Here is a 20,578-nt window from a genome sequence, read left to right as displayed (position 1 = left end):
CCTGCACCAGTGACCAAACACCAGTGTTTTTCTAACACTGTGAGATGACCTACAGTAAGAATTACGTTTTATAATGGGCTTTTGTATATATGCTCTGACGTCTAAATGTATATGTATTTAAACCAACACAAAAAAAATAACTCGAAACAATATTTATTCCCACCAACACAGCTCCCCATGCTACCCGTCCCTGCCAACAAGGGGTAGCAGACAGCGGCGTGAGTGGGTTGGAGCATGGGCAGCAAGCACGGCCCCGTGGAACATGCCACCCTGGTGAGCTAGGCCTGGGCGGCCAGGGCCTGGGCACGGTATGGACGCCTGCTGCAGAAGCCCACTCGACGCAACCCCATCCAACAGGCCTCAACCTCCTGCTTCCTGACCTGTGGCAAGAAGACGAAAGTGGGGCGGACCTGAATGAAAGCCTGGACTGAAGCACTGACCAATGACAGTGTCAGAATGTTTCCGAACCCTAATTAGCATAAATTTGGACCAATAGCATTGCTACTTTTTTCCAAGTACCTAATTGGCCCGAGTTTGGACCCATATCCATGAGCCAAGTGCCCTGTAAGCCCCTGGAGCAGCACACTCTCGGGAGAATCCCTGTTGTCCTGTTCCCTCTTGTGCTAGAAGCTTCTTCTCCTGTTTCTGTTCTTCAGTAAATCCCACTCTCGCACTCACGCCTCCTGGTCTGTGGACTTCATTCTTTGAATTCACAAGAACCGAGAAAGAGGGAGAAACCGGTGGTGAGCCGCTGGGCTCTGCGACACCCTGGAGGACGAGGCCCACCCCTCCGAGCTGCGACCTTCTCGGCTTGCGCAGACGCACCCGCAGAAGCAGAGCCCGGTTCCATGGCCGTGTGTGCCGACTGCTCATTTTGTACTGTTCCCATTTCACTTTCCATCACTCGGCTGATTTCGTGAGCCGTGACGGGGTGATGGCTGGAAAACGGAAAAGCGAGCCGACACTAACGTCACCTGGCTCTAAAATCGACGGAGTGGAATTTGGATCTTGCTGGAGCAAGATTTCACTTCCAAGTCGAGTGACCTCGGGCAAGGTAGTGGACTTCTTCAAGCCTCAGTGTCCCCGTGGGCAAGAGGGTAACACCAACCTCCCAAGGGCGCCGTGAAGCTGGCCACGGGGCTCAGGGCCGCGCAGGGGCAGAGACCTATGACCTTGTGACCACCTTGTGACCCCCTGCGTCTTGGGGACGGTTCTACACGGGGCTGTGCGCACAGGCAACGGTTAATAAACCCAGGAGCTGTGGCCACCGAGCAGCCAGGAAGGAGGCGCGTGCCCAGAGCCCCGCCGGCCGGTGAGCTTCTGTGGACTTCCCAGAGCAAAGGAGCAAGAAGAAAAAAGCCCCAAGAAAAGAAGGCCCAGCGCCCACTGAGACAGCAGCCTGTCCCTGGCTTATGACTATTCTCTTAAACCACCTCTTTGCTCTCGCAGTCTGTCTAGATGACTGGGGAGACAAAGGCCAAACAGCAGACTCAAGGTCAGAAACCACCTCTAACAAGTCACCCCCTGGAAGCCAGGTGTGGAGTGACCAGTGCAGCCCTAACCCACACCCCTGAACCCCCACCGCCGGGGCTCTGAGGGAGGCCCAGCAGCCCACGAAGCCACTTTAGAAAACCGTCCTGGGCTGGGGCCCATCTGGGAGGCTCTGGCCTTGCCCAGGTGTGGACGGGACCGTTCTCTAACCTTCATGCTCTGCCCCACTCTCACCAGAGGCCAGCTCCAGATTCAGGGTAAGGAGGCTTCCGAGCCCACAGGAGGCCAACCTGCTAGCTCCAAGGTGCCACTAGTTCTGACCAAGGGCCCTCACCCTGCCTCCCAGCCCATGCAGAAAGGGGAACATCTGGAGTCTCGGGGGGCTGGCGGCCAGTAGGGCTCCAGGAGCCTTCAGGGCCAGCAGGTGCCACCTACCCTGAGCTAGAGCCCAGAGTCCTGCCCTGACATCTCGGAGGTGACAGACACCAAGCGTGGGCTGGACGCCCTGTCTCTGTCCCTCCACGCCCTTGACCTAGAAGGCTTTCACCCATCCTGTCACCGCCAGGCTCTCCCCTCTTTATTCCTGGGGTCTCCACAACTTCACTGTCACTCCCCAATCCAAAGTGCAATCCGCCCTTCCCCTCCGTCCACACTGTCCTCCCCCTGCATCTCATGGCCCACGGGGTCACGCACTGAGCACCCTTGGGGGTGACCCCTAGCCAATCTCACCAGAAAGCTGCAGGAGGGTTGGATCTGCTTCACTTTCCAAGCTGCGGCAGTGAACTCACGTTCACTAACTCACTGTCCTCCACCCGTTCCACGGTGACCAGGGCCTCAGTCCACTTGGCCCATCCACCCCACAGGAAGACGGACGTGCACCTGGAGCCTGGCCCAGGAAGTCTGAAGCTGCAAGCTGTCAGCCCCCTCTGGCCCTTCTCTGTGCACGCGCTGCTCCTCAGCAGAAAGCAGCTCCCACCACACCTTCACTGTCCACCCCTGCCCCCGCGCCCCAGCCCCCATCTTGCTCTCCTCCACACCGAAACCTACTGTCCATTTCCCAGCTCCGAGCCTCTGCCGAGGCTGAACCCTCGGTTCCGGCTGCAGCCTGAATCCTGCTCTCCCTGGCTGGCCCAGTGGCCGGCCCTCAGCGAGCCCGTCTCCTCATCCACACACCACAGGCGTCATCCACAGGAGCCCCCGGGGTAGAGCGTGACACCCCACCGTCACCCCATTACAACCTTCCAGGTCCAGACTAGCGACCACAAGCCAGGACACCACGGGTCAAAGCCAGCCTCTGGATCTCCCAAAGCAAGCACTGTCTAAAAAACTAATGAGTTGAGCGTTTTTTTAAACTAGCAAGGTTTTACATAAAAATCCAGATAGGTGGATTCCCTTGGTGATCAGAGAGGGTCGCAATGCCAGGGCCACATCCTCAGGTGACAGCAGCTGGGTGGGGTTGAGTAGCACTGCCCCCTTGAGGCAGGGCAGGAGTTCCCAGGGCACCCCACTCCCCACTCCTCCCCGATGTCCCCCCTCCCAGCCTGCTGCATTCATTCACAGGACCTTTCTGGTCCCTGGAGGTCCCTAATCTGCCACATCGTCCTTCAAAGCCCTATCCACATGTCCCTTTCTTCAAAAGTCCTCCCAATTGAAAAACAAAAAAAAAAAAAAAAAGGTCCTCTCGAATCATCCCCGCCCGGGTGTGTCTTGTGGCTTTGCAACTTTAATAGCTAACGTGTACTGAGCGCTTCTGTGTGCCAGGTCACTTTACAGCGGGGGACCTCGCAGCCACCGTAGGAAGCAAGTGATACCACCCCCCCACTCTCCAGATGCAGACCCTGAGGCCCAGAGGTGATGATTCTATGGCCAGCTGCACCCCATCACTCCCTCCCCTTCTCCTCGCAGCTCTGGGCCCCAGGAAGCCAATCCCTGGGCACCCGTTTCCTGGGCCTTTCTTGCCTGTTAGCGTCTGGATTCCGCGCACGGGAAGCCCTGGCAAGAACAGGGAGGTGGGGAGAGGAGAAGCTGGGGTGTCTCTTGCCCACTCTGTCACCACCTCGGCACGTGGCTCTGGCCCAGTTCCTCCTCCATGCCTCTGACCTCTGCCTGTTCCCCCTGTCACCGGCTTCGCAGCAGCAGCTCCTACAAAGACCAGTCACAGCCCCATCCCCGCCGTCTCTTCCTGATCCAGGACCAGTAACCACCTCTCACTGTGGCTCGGGCCTCGCTGCCTCCACACCCCCGTCCCTGCTCAGACCTCTGGGAGCAGAGTGGCCATTCCCACCAGCACCCCGAGCTGACCCTGAGGTCTGGCACCAGGCCGGCTCCCAGCCCCTGCTCTCTAACCCAGGGGTCTCTGCTCATTCTTCTGGCCCTCCACCTGCCTGTCTGGGTCTCCCTCTGGGGTCCCCGGATGGCCTCCAGAGAGCCAGTGTGGTGCCAGCCCAAAACAGACACTCTGGAATCTCGCTGAGCCCAGAGAAGACAGTCTGTCACTTGATTCCTCTTTATCCTCCCAAGTATTTTTACGACTGAGAACCCATCTCCACATTCCTCCTCCCCCAAACAGCAGCATGGCTCACCTCGACCCCCTGGCCTCTCCCTCAGAGCCTGCTGCCTACCTCGCTCCCTTCTAGACAAAGACCAAGGCCCGCAATGTGGCTGGGGAGGCCTCCAGGCCCACCCATGACCCCTCTTCAGCCAACAGACCCACGGTCAGCCCCTCAGTCTGCCCTCCTGGCTACAGGGCTGCCCACACATGGCGCCCACTCCACCTGCCAGACAGACAGTGCCCCTCCCCCACCTCTGGACCTCAGCTTCAACATCTCCTCCAAGACCACCTGGGACCCTAGGGCATAGACTCTGCCTGTTCTAGACCCAGAGCCTTGTGACCCTAGGCTTCCCTCAATGTCACTCAGTACCCCTCTTCCCAAACCACGAGCCAACCGAATATCCATACCCAGATCCAAAGCAAAATTCCTGCGTATCAAACATTTAAAAAGAGTACAGTCGTCCCTTGGTATCCACAGCACAGGTTCCAGGAGCCCCGTGGATCCCCAAATCCACAGGTGCTCAAGGCCCTTATAGAACAAGGTGTCGTGTTTGCATAAAACCTCCTCTCCTCCTTCTGTGTGCCTTAAATCCTGTCTATGTTACATATAATCCCTGATACAATGTAAATGCTGTGTGAATAATGGAGCTATACTGTTTGGGGAATAATGGCAAGGAAAAAAGTCTGTCCATGTCCAGTATGGATGCAATTTTTTTTTTCAAACATCTTCTGACTTGGGTTGGTTGAGTCCGTGGACATAGAACCTATGGATATGGATGCAGCCTATGCCACAGTCCGTCATGGAATCTCTCATGACAAAGAGAGGTTCAGTTCAGGAGGGAGAAAACGTTGGACACTAGGAAATCCAGCAATGGGAACCAGGCATAGGAATCCTACATCATAATGGCAAAGAATGACCTGCTCCATCAATGTCCCAACAGTTCTTGATAAAAGCCAATAATTATTCCTGAAACTACATATCTCTGCAAGCCAGCAGCGGAAGAATGTTTTCTTAACTATATAAACAACAAACACCTTACTTAATGGCTATTAAACAGCACTGGAGACTCTAACCCATGCAATAGGAGAAGAAAAAGAGATGAGAGGCAACAATAAGAGTTTAGTTCCACTAAAAAGTTCTGTGAGGCAAGAATCACGTCCCATTCCTTATAATTCCCACAACATCCTGTGCACAGCATTTGGCAAACAGAAGGCAAACGTCTATTTGTGAAATGAATAACCACGCCCCAGCCATGAGGTCTGGCCCCTCGAAGAGCACCCACTAGTTTTTTGAGACACGGATCACCACTTCAATTGTATGATTTGTTCTTTAATATTTCTCTTTTCCTACTAGATTCTAAGTCCTACGAAAACGAGGCCTGCCCTCTGTTGACAGGGCAGGTGTAACTGGGACGTGCGACATCTATACAGAGTCGCGAAGTTAGAATGATTGTTCTTGCTCCTCAGCTGAAGAATCCAAGGCCCAGGGGGAAAGGGGCCCTTCAGCTGATGTCACACCACTGTGAAGCCACCTGGTACCCTGAGGCCCTCTGAAAGGCATCAGCCACACCCAAGACCACCCATACGCGCCACGGCCACCGAGAAGGGAAGCAAAGCCCAGACGAATTCCTCAGAGGCCTCAGAGCAACGCGCCAGGGGTCCGCCCCGGTAGGCCGAGTGGGCTGGCTGGCCGGAGCCCGTGCACGCCCCAGTTCTGGGGCGAAGGATGACTTCAGTGGCCGGACTGGAGGCTCTCCTCCCTGAGCCTCGTGACTGGTGCCCACACGGATCCACAGCCCCTTCCGCTTGCCCAGTGAGCTATCAAAGGGTCACTTATGCCTCCAGAAGGGCGTGTTTAGAGAAGGCTCCCCACCCCACCTGGGCTTGGCAGGGGCTGAGCTCGTCACTGGGCTGCCCTTTGGGGAGTGAGCGGCCTCTCCTCCAGGCCCCTGGGCCATTCTTCCTGCGGAGAGTCTAAAGCCATAAAGAAGCAGGCAGCCTCCCAGGATAAACGGAGCAGGGTGACATCAAAGCCCTCCTTCCAGAGTCAACAAGTGAGGCCTTCAGCTCCCGCTGGCAGACCTTCCAGGGAATTCTGGGCTCCTGCCTCAGTTCTCCCTCGGAGAGAGGGAGAGAGGAGAAGAGAGGAGAAGGGAGGGGGAGCCAGGGCAAGGAAGAGGAAGACTGTCTGGGAGAGGCAGGAGCTACCAAAAGACATGAGAGAGAGAGAGAGAGAGAGAGAGAGAGAGAGAGAAAGGGAAGTCAGGGGGCAGCCACCGGAAGTGCCTGTTTTGGAATCCAACTAGAGACCTAAAAATTCCAAAAAGTCTCTAAACCTAAACACAGCAGGGATCCATCCACAGCCTGTCGGTGAGGCTGCAGGGGCCCTGAGCTGGAAGGTTCTGGGCTCCGGGCTCATCACTGCACAGGCCCTGGTGCCTCGAGGTCACTTTGCCCACCCCTCGACTGGACGGCTCTGCTGACCCAGGCAAGGGAGCCTCTTCCCCCCCCCTCACTGCAGCTCTGGGCGAGTTAGGGCTCCCTCTGGGGTTGGCTGTCACGTCTCTTGCCTTGAAGTTCCTCTCTGTGCCTTTCAGCAGCCAATCTCAGCCCTCAGTCCCCCGAGCCCACCAAAGCTGAGCCTCCTGGCCCGGAGCTGACTTCCTCCTCCAACAGGGCTCCAGGGGCCACCCACCCTTTCAAACAGCTGGGTCACGTCCCCGGTCCTCCTACACGATGCTACCCACGAATCAACTTCCAGGAGTGCGCTGGCCGCTGGAGGTGCACCGGCCCACCCTCCTCTACCCCACACTCCTGTCTGGAGGTCAGGGCCTTCTGGAAAGAATAAGGACCAGGAAAGACTCCCGGTCCCCAAGGACAAGTCCCTGCACAGACAAGTCCCTGCACAATCATCCAGTCCCAGCGACCCAGCCAGCCCACCTTCTAAAGACAAGAGTGGGCGGGGGTCTCCAGCAGCCCTTCCCAGGAGGAACACATCCCCTCCCCCAACACGTCTTCCCTCGCTGACTTTCGGGCCACCACGTCGTCACACCTGTCCACTTGCTGCTTCTTGGTCTCCTGGAAGATTGGAAGCCACAGGAGGACAAGGGGCGGGTCTCCTTTACTCTCCACTGTGTCTCCAGTGCCTGCCTCAGTTGATTATCGTCAGTAATGAATCGTCACTCATTTTTAAAATCTGCAATTCCCTCATTCAGCAACTAAGCTCAGCACCTGAAAGAAAAGCCTGGTTCTTCTCTTCCACCCCGGACAGGAGGAACTTGGAGCAAAGAGGAGACGCTGGCTGGGAAGGGGACAGCGAGGGCATCAATCATCTGATTTTTCATCCTGCCCATCCGTCTGTGGGCCTACTCTGTGCTGGGGCAGGGATACCGTGGGGAGGAGATTTCATTCAGTGACTCCTCTTGGTGCTGCCAGATTCGTCTTGAATCAGGCCAGGGGACAGTGTGGTCCCGGAGAGGGTGTCTGAGCTTTTCAGCACAAACAGGAACACTCCTGACCACCCCCCCTTCCCTCCCCGTTCTGAGGACTCCGCTGGGTGAGTGGAAGGAAAACACCCCCAAGTCCTAGGTCCTGGCAGGTCACGCCGTGGGTGCCTCTTGGATTTGATTTTCCCTGCGTTTCCTCCAACATGTGAAAGCAGAGGGGCATTCCTGACTTCTAGGAAATGGAAATGCGCACGTGCCCGGGCTCAGGGGGACCCAGCCTCCTTCTCAAATAAGAAAAGTCTCGGAGGGAGGACAAGACAGTCCTTGGAGTCCCTACCAGAGACCACATCACCCAGATGCAGGAGAGTCTCCCGAAGAGGACACCCTTGCCCACCAGTCACTCCGACGGGCCCAGACCTAGAGGAGACCAAAGCCCCACCTGCTCTTCATCCAGCGGGGGTCTTCCCAGACTCTCCTGTCCATTCCCCAGGGGACAGGGACAGACATCATCCAGGCTGGGCAGCGAAGTCGGCCCTCGGTGCCCATGGGCAGAGGAGACCCTCCCTGGGGGAACTCAAAGATGCCAGCGAGTGGGGCTCAAACGGCTGCGCCCCGAGTCCTCCCCAAGCCTTGGAGCAAATCATCTTTTAATTCTGAAACACCAAATATTTAATTTATGCTGTACCTCAAATGTCAAGTCCACCTCCCGGCACATAGCTTTGAAACCACGTCAGGAGGACTAACACTTTCCATATGGTGAGGACTTGGGACCTTTTAATTGTGCCAACTGGTATCATTCAAGGGTAATTCCCCTGGAATCCAGCATTCGGGCAGCAGCTGGGCCAGCCTCCAATCTCATCACCCAGCCCCACACGTCCCCCGGGGCTCCAACCAGGCCTGCACCCTCCTAATCTTCCCCAAATATCAAAATGCACTAGGTACCCCCTAATCAAATTACCCAACCGCCTGGCAGCCGCCTTTGATCTAGAGGAGGGCCCGCCTGCCCCGCAGCTCACGGCCTATTTCTCCAGGCAGCTCTGCTATAAAAGAACAAAAGGGTCAAGCTGGTGGGGGGGTGTGTTTTAAATCTGGCTGTGCACATTCACATATGCACGTGTGTACACGCCACGTGAGCAGCAGAGAGGCACCAAAGTTGTTTCTCCAAGTTGGCCTCCTACCTGCGTCCGCCCTGCTAGTCCATCCACCTGTGAAGCTCTGCTGTCCCCCCCCACTGCGGGTCCCACACCCAGGGTTTCTGATGGGTTTCTTCTGTAACTGCCTGCTGCTACTTCGTGTTCCAAAGCACTCCGCGACCTCCTGGAGATGATTCTACTTCTTCTGCTTTCTCATTCTGCTTAGCCCAGGGTCCTCTGGCATGTACATGGCTTGGTCTATTGTTCTTCTTTCAGAGCATTTACATGCCTCTCATTTCTCATTATGTTTCTCCTGTGAGCTCCTATTCCCTTGGACTTCATCATGTGCCCATGCAAAGGGCAGAACCTAGGCCTTAATCTGTTTCCCTGCAACGGAGCCTGTTGTGGAAGAACAGGAAAGCGGGGAGCAGAACTCTGGTTCCAGAATCCCTATCTGTGGGCTCCCCTCTCCCCTCTACAGATACCTCAGCATTCCAGAGAATTCCCAGATTCGACTCTTTTGAAGGAGTTATCAGCCCTGACTCTGCCAGGGATGAGAATATCACTGCACCCATTTTGCAGATGAGCTAATTAAGGTATCCAAAGGCAAAATGGCTTGCACAAGGTGACAAGCTCTTGTGGCACAGCGGGGCCTCGTTATTTCTGGACTTAGGAAGGAAGGCTAAGTTTAGTGCCAAAACGGTTACCCCCTCACACAGCGGGGTCCTGTGGGTAACTCAGACCCTCCCCAAACACTGGCCAAGCTCCTCAGACCCCACCAGGGAGGAGGAAGCAGGACGAGGGCCCCTTCTGCTTATGCAGGCCCCTCTACCAGCTCGGCTCAGCTCACAGTGCTTGGCAGCTGGCGGGCGAGCCCCCTTCCGAGGACTGAGTCAAATGAGTGCCCTTGCAGTGGTCTCTGTACGGGGCTTCACCACACACGACTTCCTTTCTCCTAGAAAGTACAGCAGAAGAGAGGGCACACCAGCTGGCTGGGAGCTCCAGAGGGTTACGGGAGATTAAGATAATGTAAGCAAAGCTTGACACACACACAGGCACTTAATAAATAGTAGCTATCATTGCAATAATAAGAACGCTAGTTGGATAAGCCACTCATGTGTCCCCAGCCACTTTGGTGACATGCCAGATGAAGGAGTGCAGACAGAAGTCATCCCCAAGACAGACCTGGGGCAGGCTGAGGACCGCTGCCAGGCCTGGAAGCCAGCAGACTTTGGAGCACACACCCTCCTACATCCTGGTGATATCACAGAGGAACCTGCCAGCCACCCCTTCCGCGCCGGTGGGGACAGAGAAATGAAACAGGACTGAGGTGCCCCCCCCCCGGGTGCCCGGTGCAGAATCTCAGCATTCCCCAAACTTTGGGCATCCCATCCTCACATTCATAATTTTGACCACTTGCACTCAGTATTTCTCTCTGAATCAACTTGAAGTGAGACTATCGCTTTTAACTTGGCTTCATCCTAAGCAATAATAATACCCTGTGATAGCATGGTTCCATGGCCTAGCTATCTTTTCTGATTTAAAAAAAAAATAAGGGGGGAAGTAACTATTAAGACTAAAAATATTCCCTCAGGTGCCACCTGAAATTATGTCAGACACCTCACACACACACACACGCAGACACACACACACACACACACACACACACACACACACACGGCTGCTCCACACCTTGGACGGTGCCCTGACCATCTCCCACGGGGACTCACCAGCCCCACCTCTGCAGATTCAGAAGCTGGGCCATCTTGGACCAAGGCAGGTGAGAACCCAGAAATCCAAATCCCAGTCACTAAGAACAACTCCCAGGGAGTCAGCGCCCCCCACCCCTTAACATCTCCAGCGGCTGAGCCCACCCGCCACATGTCCCACTGATGGCTCTATGCCTCACATCTTTAAAAGCACTTTGAACCAATATTAATGACCCCACAGCATTTCTCTGAGAGAGGGGGGCGAGGGACGAAGGGAGGGGAGCAAGCAGCATCCCATACTGTCCTCCGCTGGGGGGAAGAAACCAGGCAACAAAATTCCGTGACTTCACCAAAGCCGCAAACTTAAGCTGGGGCCCCCTCCCGGCCCTCCCTCATTTCCCCCAATGGCAACTTTACTGGCTTGCATTCCTCTTGCTGGGAACACTACTATTTAATTAAAAACGACAGACTTTTGTTTTCCTCTCCTTCTTTCCTCCTCCCTCTCATCCTCCCAGACTGGATGCCAAGGAGACCCACCAAAAACATGCGGGTAACATTTGTTATGGCTTTGAAGATAAAAGTCAATTGAAGTAAGCCCTCGCTGTATTTCAAGTTTCCCCTCTAGCATGGAGCAAGAGCTGCCTGGCAGTTAAGAAGGGGAAAAAAAAAAAAAAAAGGACTGCAAATAAATGTCATTCTGCAGGAATAGTTTGTAAAAATAAACAGGCTGAAAAAAAAAAAAAGCCCAAAACTTGATTAATGGAAACCCACTCAGTTGGCCTCTGTCTTAGGCTGCAAATACATTTGTTCATATGGCTCAACTGGATCGTTTTCATTGGCCTTTAAATTTAAAAAGTAGATCAAACGCTAGAAGTGGTGGGAGAAAAAGCAGTTTGTAGTTGTGTTGTTCAAGGGCCCGACTGCAATGCCCCCCACCCACCAAGTTTTGACCTCTGCTAGGGGCTAGCAGCTCCGATTCCAACCCAGTCAACAGATGAGGAGAAACGGAGGAGAGAAAGCCCCCAGCTAAGCAGCGGGGAGGGGGGAGAACTCCTCCACCCGCAGAGGCTACTTCACACATGCACAGGCCCCCCCCCCAACATCAGCCCCTGCAATCTAACTGCCAGGTCCCACCACCCAAATGCACACACACACACACACACACATCTGAAGACTCCACCAGCCTCTCCCCAGCCATGGGCAAGACCAAAGAACTAACCAGACCCGAGACTCAGTCTGTTCCCCTCCAAGTTTAAAAAAAAAAAAATTAAATGTCACATCAAAAAGTTGATTCATCCTTTGATCCTCTGCTTGCGAGAGTTCCACGCAGACCATCTGAAAGCCCCGTGCAGAGTTCTGGAGCTCACACGACATCTGTGAACACCAGTCCCAGGCCAGGAGCTGTGGCTGCACTCACTCATTCCCCTGTCACAATCACTGCTCCTCCAGGAACAACTCCAACTCCTGGACCCACGGGCTGCAGGCACGGGGGCGTGCCAGGCGACAGCAGAGTGAGTGAGGCCTTTCCCGCCCTGTGAGCCTCACTAAGGGTGACGCTGGGTCCCAGTGGCCCCCAAGCTCTCCACTCAGATGGCAGATGGCACTAATGAATGCCACAGACACTAAGACACATTCGGAAGTGGCCATAAGACCCTGGGCCAGCACAGCCCTGCCCTCCAGCCAGATAGTCCCAATGCCTCCCCTCCCCCTAGCAACGCCCCTGTGAATGCTGGTCACAGAAACAAGGTAGAAGTCAAAGCAGCCCCCCAAACCCCACTAGCACAGACCAGCTTTCCCGTCCACTAGACCTCTACCACCTCCTCACCCGGGACCTGCCTCCTGGCAGCCCTCTGCCCCCAACTGGGCAGGAGACTGGCCCATCAGACCTCTCAGGTTCCCCATAGCAGGGGGCACAGGGCTGTGCTGCTGGGGCAGGGGACCGTAGAGATAGGATTTTCAGACCTGGACACCGTGCCAGGAGGGTGCTAAAAGTGGGGATGGGTGAAGACCCATCTCTGAGGCTGAAAGGGGTGAGGGGAGAGGACAGGGTGGGGACCGTACCCGGGTGCCTCGACCAACGGTGCCCGCCAACCGCAGCTGTCGGGGTCCTGAGACACCACCTGGGCAGCGCTGCCTCCCGATCCACTCCTCGATGCCCTTCCGAGCCCAGGCAGCGCTCACGGCGAAGCTGTCACCTGGGACAGGGATGACACGAAGCCTCTGAGTCTGGGCCCCCCACAGGCCGGAAAGTTCCCCGAGAGTAGGAGAAGGAGTGGGCGCGGCAGAGAGTAAAGGCACCGAGGGGTCCTTTACTCTCTGGGGGTTCAAGAGCTTGGGCAAGATCCAAGAGACACGCAGGGAATCAGGAGAACCAGGTTCAGCAAAACCCCAAGAGCAAGGATCCCATCCGGGGCAAGGGAAGGCAGAACCCGGGGAAGAGGGGGTTGGGGATCAGGAGGCCAGGACAGCAGTGGGCTGAGGGTCAGGAGAGGGGGAGCAGTGGACGCAGAAGCCAAGAAAGGGGCTGGGGGCCAGAAAGAGGACGACGGGATCCTGGGCTAGAGCACTTGGGGGTCTGAAGAAGGGGCGCTGTGAGCCCAGAGGGCGGGGACGCAGGAGGGGTGGGGCTTTAGGGTCAGAAGTGGGAGAGCAGGACCACAGGGAGGGGGTAGGCGGGACAGAGGCGGGGGCCCGAAGATGGCTCTAGGAGCTGTTTGGGGGGACTGGTCGCTGGCGTTGGGGGTTGGGGTGGCCCTGGTAATGAAATCCAGCGGGCTGGGCCGTCTGGCAGCCGTCCGCGGTGCTTCCCCCTTCCATCCCCCGGGTCGGTGCCCCGCGCGCCCCTACCTTCCGGGCTCTCCCTGCGCTTGCACACGGCGGCTGCAGGCACAACGCGCGCGGCGGCGGCGGCGGCGGCGGCGGCGGCGGCGGCGGCGGCGGGAGCCGGAAAGAAAGGAGAGGGAGAGAGTTAGCGACCGCGGTGGGGAGGACGCCGGGGCCAGGGGGCCGGCGCGCGGGAGGGGACACTGACCCGGCTTGGAGTGAAGTTTCCCCATGCTGGGGGCGCGGCAGGCGGGGGCGTCCCTAAGCCATGCGCGCGGCCCGCGGGCCCTGCGCCTCGCCTCGCTCCCCTGCTCCCGGAGCAGCCCCAGAGCCGATCGCAGCCCGAGGCGGCGCCGGGACGCGCTCCTGCCGCTGTCGCCGCGGCCCGACTGACGCCCGGGCGCGCCGAGCCCCCAGCCCGCCGCCGCGGCCCCGCGCCTCCCCGCGCGCCCATTGGCCAGGCGCGGCGCATCAAAGGCGAGGCGGGCCGCGGCGGGGGCGGGGCCGGCGGGCCGGGGGCGGGGCGCGGCGCGGGCGGGAGGGGCCCAGCGAGCCCTGATGGCCCCGGCGATCTTCCGCCGGGGTCTCGGGGGCTGGGGACCCGTGCGGAGACTGTGATCGGGAGGCGTTTGGGGACCGACACCCTTTGGGGGTGCTGCCCTCAGTAGAGCATTCTCTCCGCCCGCTAACGGGACCGCGTCTTTCCTCCTCTCGGTATTTCCTCGAAGCGATCAAGGAGGGGGCTCCGATTTGCAGGTGGGGAAACTGAGGTCAGGCGTGGAGACCTCCGCTGCTCTGGTGCCAGTCCCCTGCACTCCCGCCGCGCGGCCTCTTCCCACCATCTGCCCTCTGTGGCAGACGTTGGTGCGTTTCCCTCCCAAGTCCCTCCTCCGACTCCTGAGTTGTTTCAGTCGCGAGTCCAGGAGAAGCCCCCACTGCGCCCTAAGGTGGGTATCCAGCTGACGCTTCGCGGCGACAAGTGTACAGAAGCCCCGAGCCGTCCGCCAGCCCCTCGAATCTCCTGGTCCAGGGCCCGTGGGTGCCCGCCGGGGTTCGGGGCGCGCTGCCAAGCTACGCCGCCCGGAAGGGGGTAAACCGCTGGGTCTTTGATCTTTCCTGGTTTCCGCTCCCCGCTGCAGTTCGTCAGACCCAAAGGCTTATTTGTTTTGTCTGGGGAGGTCTCTGCGGAGGTGAGGGCGACATCAAGGGGTTCCACCCCACCTTCGTGGCTCTCAGAACGCCGGCTCTGCTCAGGACACCGTGCATCTGTGTTAAGCTCGCCCTGATGTCGGGCAACCTGGGCGTGGGAAAAGACTCCTCCAACCCCGTCCTGCCTGAGTTCTCTGTGAGAGCCTCAGTTTTATGGTCTGTGAAATGGAGACTCAATTCTGCTCTTTCGCCTCCATCCCACAGAAATGTAACCGTGCACGTGGGTACTTTCCAATTTCCTAGCAGTCACATTTTTTAAAAGTTAAAAGACACAGATGAAATTAATGTTTTATATGACCCAATATAACCGAAATATAATTTCAACATAATGAGACATTTCATTCTTAATTTTGCACTATCTTTAAAATTCAGTGTTTAGGTGACACTCAAAACACAGCTCAACCCAGACTGGCCACGTTGCAGGTGATCCTTGGCATGTGGGGAGTGGCTACTGCCTTGGGCAGCACAGCTCTGAGCATGTGTGTCCCAAAAGAACATTGGGAACTTCATGCCCTCCAGAGTTGTGAACCTCTTCAAACAGCAATATTGTCTTCCTTTTATGCACACCGTTGGCACAAAATGAAGCCTTATCTTATAAGCAAGTACATGGATGCTGTTGGCAGAGTGCTTTCATTGGAGGAGTGCTGGAATGACCCAAACGTTCCTATTGTCACGTATTGCAGTTCTTTATCCTGTACTTCTTACATGCCACTTTCCTATGCCACATATAGCACAGTCACTCTGATACAGACTTATAGAAAGGAGGGAGCCTAATAGGCTCAGAGGTGTGATGTTACTTGCCCAAGGTCACACAGCTAATCAGTGACCCAGTTAGGAACTCAACCCAAGTCTTTTGATTCCATTAATCATGCTCATTTCACTCTATCAGGTTGTCCCAACAACATTTCAAACCTAGTGGCCCACCATTAGAGAGAGAGTCCTCCATCTGGAAAGAAATATTAAGCACCAGCTAGCTCTGTGGCAAGCATGGCTTTAGGCACTTCAAAGACGTATTAGTGAATAAAATGGACAATTGCCCTCCCACGGAGCTCACCCTCTGCTGGGTGGAAGGGAGGTCGCAAATGGGTCCATAGTGGGGTGAGTTGGAAGGCGGTGAGTTGGAAGGCGGTTTGCCCCACCCCACCCCACCCCCACTGGGGCATTTGTCCATGTGCATGGGCATCTGGTGGGTAGAGGGCCAGGGTGCTGCTGAACATCCCAGAGTGCCCAGCACAACCCCACCCCAAGGACTTGTCTGGCCCCAGATGTCAGAAGTGGGCAAGCGAGAACCCAGGAGCCGCAGGGAAATGGAGGAACAGAGGTCAATAAGACAGTAGGCCCGGCAGGGGCTTGGGGGTACCGGCCGAGAGTGGGCGCTTCCCGCAGACGCCCTCTAAAGGGAAGGGAGTTCACTTGGGGTGGCTGTCTCCTGCAGCCCCACCCCCACGGGTACCCGGCGCCTGGGAATCAAAGCAAAGCTCTGAGCATGGTCTCACTGCACTCGGAAAGTTGGTTACTTCCTTAAACCGGTCATGGCTTTCTTCTTTCATGAGAAAACAGTATCCCCTCTTCCCCCTGGGAATGTCTTTTCACAGTTCAAAAAGAGATAAAAGCGAGAACTAAAACTGCAGTTACCAGCCCGAGTCTTAGGGGAAGTGGATCCCAAATGTCCAGCCCAGACAGAGAGGCCCCTCCACCTGGGGTCTGGCTCCCCAGCCCAGCAGACACGGGGGCCTCGGCGGTTGGAACTGTGATGCCCCCTAGGCCTGGCCCTGGGGTCACAAAGCCAGCGTCCAGGTACACGTCAGCCTGTGCAGGACTCCGAGGACGGACTCCCCCCAGGCCCTCAGCTCACCGTCCAACTGGGGTGGCTATTGGTCCTCTAGGGCCTCCCGCCCCCCGCCACTCACTCTTTTTATGTGTTTTAATAATTTATCTGGCCCATTTCTTGGGCGGGAGACTTACAGTGACACATCTTTTTCTTTGAAGATTTCCCATCCTTTGGGGGAGGAGAATGGGAGAGGAAGCAAGGAAGAGATAAGAGAGAGAGATTATAACAAACGGCTGCGTGGGGCTGGGGACGGAGGCCAGCTTAGGTGAGAGCTGTCAGATATAGAGTGGGAGGTTTTTTTTTGGGGGGGGGGTTTGTTTTGTTTCAAAACCACATCACCCTGGTTGGACGCTTCCACCCCATGCCCAGCCACCAGGTCAGGCTCCTTCAGACACGGCTTCCAGCCTGAAGGACTCTTCCCGGCTCTGGACAGCTGAGCTCTCCCTCTCCAGCACCTATTGGCCTCCTCTTTCCAAAATGAGGAGGCCAGGCCTCCCTCCAGGAGACCCGCTTGAGGCAAGGGCTTGCGTGACTAGCGTCGCTGGCTGCAGGGCCCAACCCATGGTGGGTTCTCTATTGGGAAGGAGAGGAACCTGCTTGTCCGTCCGCCTCAGCCCCAAGGTGTCAGTAAGACAGTAGGAGAGCGGCCAAGGAGGGCGATGGGCGTGGGCATCTGGTGGGTAGAGGCCAGGAGGATGCTGAGCCTCCAGACCCAAATCTGTTCTTGGAAAGAAAAAAAAAACAATTCCCAACCTGAGTTGTTGCTCCCAGTCCCTGGAGGTGCCCCATTTCCTGGTTTTCTGGGAGCCTGGGCATCCTTAAGGGGCCTGGGAGCCGGGTTGGGGTGAGGAGAAGAAAGTTAAATGGCTCTGTGTGACAGAGGTTGCGGGGTTTGGGGGACGGCAGCCAGGGAAGGGAAGAGGGAGTTCTCAAGGCCCCCAGGAGTGTGGGGAGCGAGTGACAGACCAGGGCGCGAGAAGGGGTGCGTCCGGGGAGGTGGGGAGAGCCCAGGCACCCGCAGGGCGGCGGGGTCTCTGGTGCCCTTGGCTCAGCTCTGTGCAGTAATCTGCCCCGGTTACTCCACCCCCAGCAAAGTCCTGCCACGTCCCCGGCTTTAGTGGCACAGGACAGAATGAAGGAATCAGAAACATGGCCCCACGCAGGCCATCGAAGGAGGCTAGGGCCACAAGCCGTCTGCAGAGGGCCGCTGGTCATGAGAGGAAGCGGGTGCAGGAGGCAGCCGGGTGACACTGCCTGCATCCGTCCTTGGAGATGGGGGCCAGGAGGTTGGACTTCCCCAGGCCAGGCGCCGGGGATCCCCAAGCCGCGCCATTGGAGCATTCGGGGGGGGGGGGGGGCAGAAGAGAGCCGCTCGCCTTCCTCCAGATGTTGGTGGAGTGGGACTGGATATTGATGGCACCAGCCTTCCGCCCCGGGGAGACCGCTGTTAACAGGCTCGGAGCTCAGCCTTCCTGGGCTCAGCGAGGAGACCCTTCCAGCCGACGTACCCATCTTTGTCTATTTCCAGACTTGTTTCACAAAGAGAAAACAAAAAACTATCTTTTTAAGCCTTTATTTCCCAGTTATGTGCACCTGACCTCAGCCTGATCGTCACACCTTGTCGCCGTCCAGATATCAAAGGAAGGGTCCGGCAGGTCGGCATTTCCCGGTGCCCTGATGTGCCGTGATGTGAAAGAGGCGCCGGGCAGCCCTGGCTTGGCCTAAGCGAGCCACGCTCTTCTCCTGAAGGCCTGCGAGGGCCTCGGTGACCCACCAAGCATCCTGGCAGGGTCTCTTGAACTCACCACACGGGGAGACCCTCGGGGGACGTTCCAGTGACCACAGTGTTCTGTGGAATGGCTTCAGAACGGGCTGGACCTGGTGGCTTACTTCTAAGATCCCTTCCAAGGGTGAGTCCAGGAGCGGGACCGAGAGCCCAGAAGGAAGGAGAGCGGGGAGGACAGCAGCCTGGAGGGTCCCCCTGAAGGTGGACACCCCCGTGGGCCTCCTGGACACGTCTGAGGGCACAGGTGTCCACTCCCAGGCCTCTGGGCAGCTGGACACTGCCTCTGGGCTAGTCCCTGGGGCTTCTCAAGGCCTCGGCTGGAGGAGCGGGGAAAGCAGGCTCCGCCGCGTGGGCAGCACTGACCCCTGCACCCCCGGCCTCAGCTGGAGGGATCCCTGGTCTTGAGTCTGAATGGTCAGAGTCTCTTTGCAGAACTTTAATAGGCCTAGGGCCTGCGGAAGTCCCGGGGCTACGGCCACTTGGGGTCCGCATGGGTAATGAGCGAACAGAAGGAAGCAGGGGTGGGGACAGAAACGGCCAGCCAGGTGGACAGACAGATAAGGGTCCCTGATAGACCCACAGTCCTCCTGTCTGGGCTGGTGGTCAAGTAGCCTGTCAAGGGCTCCTTGGAACTGAACATGAGGTCACTGGGGCCTATTGAAATGGGGCGTGAGCAGGGCCCGAGAGGCTGCGTTCCTGACCAGACCCAGGTGAGTCCGACCACCTGCATCCCGGGGCTCTGGAAAGGTCAGCCTTCTCTCAGTAGCTACCGAGGTCATGGGGTTGCCTCTACGCTGCTGTGTCCATGGCAGCACTGGGCAGGTGAGGGTGAGCCAGCAGTCGGGGAGGAAGGACCCAAGAATGATAGGCGTTTTTTTGCAGGGGAAGGCAGGTCCAGACAGGGAAGAGCAAGTGCAAAGGCCCTGGGGTGGGCACGTGCCATAAATGATTCAGGCCACTGGTTCTGAAGCAGAGAGAACAAATAATTGGGAGCGTGGAGGGGAGCATGAGACTGTGGGTGGCAGGATCAGGTCATGAGCCCTATGGGCTCAGCCAAGGCTTTAGCTTTACCCAGGTGAGAGGGTTGGGACCCGGAGCAACAGGACTGGTGCGTTGAAAACAGAAGGTGGATAGAGGGGTGATGGTAGGAGGCCAGGCCTGGGATGATGATGGTTTAGACCAGGGTGACGACCTCGGAGGGGCTGGAAGGAGTAGGTGCTGAATGTGCCTTAAAGTTGGAGGCTACAGGATTAGGCAGTACGTGGGACCTGGGGTGGGAGAGAGGGGAGTCAAGGACAGTGCCCAGGTTGGAGACTGAGCAACCAGTCTCCGAAGGGCGGAGTTACCATTAACTGAGCAGAAGAAGCCTGTCGGGGGAGCCAATTTACAAGGCAGGGCAGATGAAGAGCTCCACCATGTTGGACCAGAGCCCCCGAGAGCACGGGTGAGCAGCGGGCAGCAGGGTCTGCAGCTGCTTAGGAGCACGCTGCCAGCAGGTGTCGTGAGCTGTAGGTGGGACTTACATCCAGACCCCAGAAGTGGTCCCTGGGGAGTGGGAATAGAGCCCTGGGACCCCGCAAGGCTGGAGATGTCGCCGGTCCATTCAGCCACGCTGCCCATCTTCTCCGCAGCTCAGCACGACAGTGGCCTCCTACCCAGCATTCCGTCGCCGTGGGTCCCCTCCTGGAGAAGCCCTTTCCCCGTACCCACAGGCCACCCCTCTCCTCCCGCAGCCCCTGGGCAGGCGGCTTCCTGGATGCCCATCTGAAGTCTCGGTGCTTCTTTGTTCCAAGTGGCGCTGGAGGGAGGAACCATGTGTGTGTGGAACCCGGGGCGCCCGCAGGGGCTGGGTGCCAGCTCTCTCTGACGGAGGTCACAGCGCAGCATCCCTCCCTGCACTGTGGGCCCGACCCCAGGTCCCTCCCCTCGGTGCCCACCTTGCCGGGCACACAGCAGCGGGGTTTGGAAAGGTTTGGAAAGGTCGCTCTGAGTGGGCCGACCCACAGGCCTGGCCAGAGGTGACACCATGGCCTGTGACATCTTTGGGCTTCCCCCAAGCACCTGCGCCAACACACACACACACACACACACACACACACACTCCAAGCTGCCCGTGCCTGAGTCGCACACACCACCCTGGCGAGGGCAGAAGGGCAGACAGAGGCTGCTGCTCTGGCCCCCGGGCCCTGTCATCCGTTTCCTCTGAAACCAAGAGGGACAGGGTTTTCTCCTCTGCAGAAGCAGGAATTCTCCACTCGCACCTCCCAGCAGGGAGCCCGGGTGCGTCCTCCACCTGAAGCCTCTTTAACCTCATCTTCTGCGACTTCTCCGGGTGACAAGTATCTTTGTGCGAGCCCCCGCCCTCCCTCCCTGGATTCTAACTCTCTAGCAGGCTTCCGTCTGCACAAAGGGAGCATTGAGAGGCGGGCTGTGGGGCGCCGGCTTTGATCTGGGCTTCTAATAACGCGTGTGTTTGTGTCCCAAAGCAAGGCAGCAGCCTGGCGGGCCCACGGAGGCGGGGGCGGGAGAGAGAGTCGGTAGGTGGCACCCCCGAGGCTGGGTCGGGAGCGTGGGCACGTGTGGAGGGCACCCCCAGGAT

At 57.5% G+C, this 20,578-nt stretch overlaps 1 protein-coding gene across 1 annotated transcript in view; it reads right to left on the bottom strand.

Moving 5' to 3' along the window:
* The window catches only part of Nkd1 (NKD inhibitor of Wnt signaling pathway 1), a 75,817-nt gene extending 62,298 nt beyond the window's left edge, over nucleotides 1-13,519 (bottom strand). The window contains exons 1-3 of the mRNA XM_078032283.1: nucleotides 13,362-13,519; nucleotides 13,178-13,210; nucleotides 12,392-12,525 (exon numbers count right to left, since the gene is read on the bottom strand). Of these exons, the coding sequence (XP_077888409.1) occupies nucleotides 12,392-12,525; nucleotides 13,178-13,210; nucleotides 13,362-13,386 (192 nt within the window). The 5' untranslated portion in view covers nucleotides 13,387-13,519. The remainder of the gene's footprint in view (nucleotides 1-12,391; nucleotides 12,526-13,177; nucleotides 13,211-13,361) is intronic.
* Between the last annotated feature and the right edge of the window lie 7,059 nt (nucleotides 13,520-20,578).

This window comes from Ictidomys tridecemlineatus, chromosome 15 (genome assembly GCF_052094955.1).
Source record: "Ictidomys tridecemlineatus isolate mIctTri1 chromosome 15, mIctTri1.hap1, whole genome shotgun sequence".
NCBI classification, from domain to species: domain Eukaryota; kingdom Metazoa; phylum Chordata; class Mammalia; order Rodentia; family Sciuridae; genus Ictidomys; species Ictidomys tridecemlineatus.
This window is presented reverse-complemented; position numbering and strand designations above follow the sequence as displayed.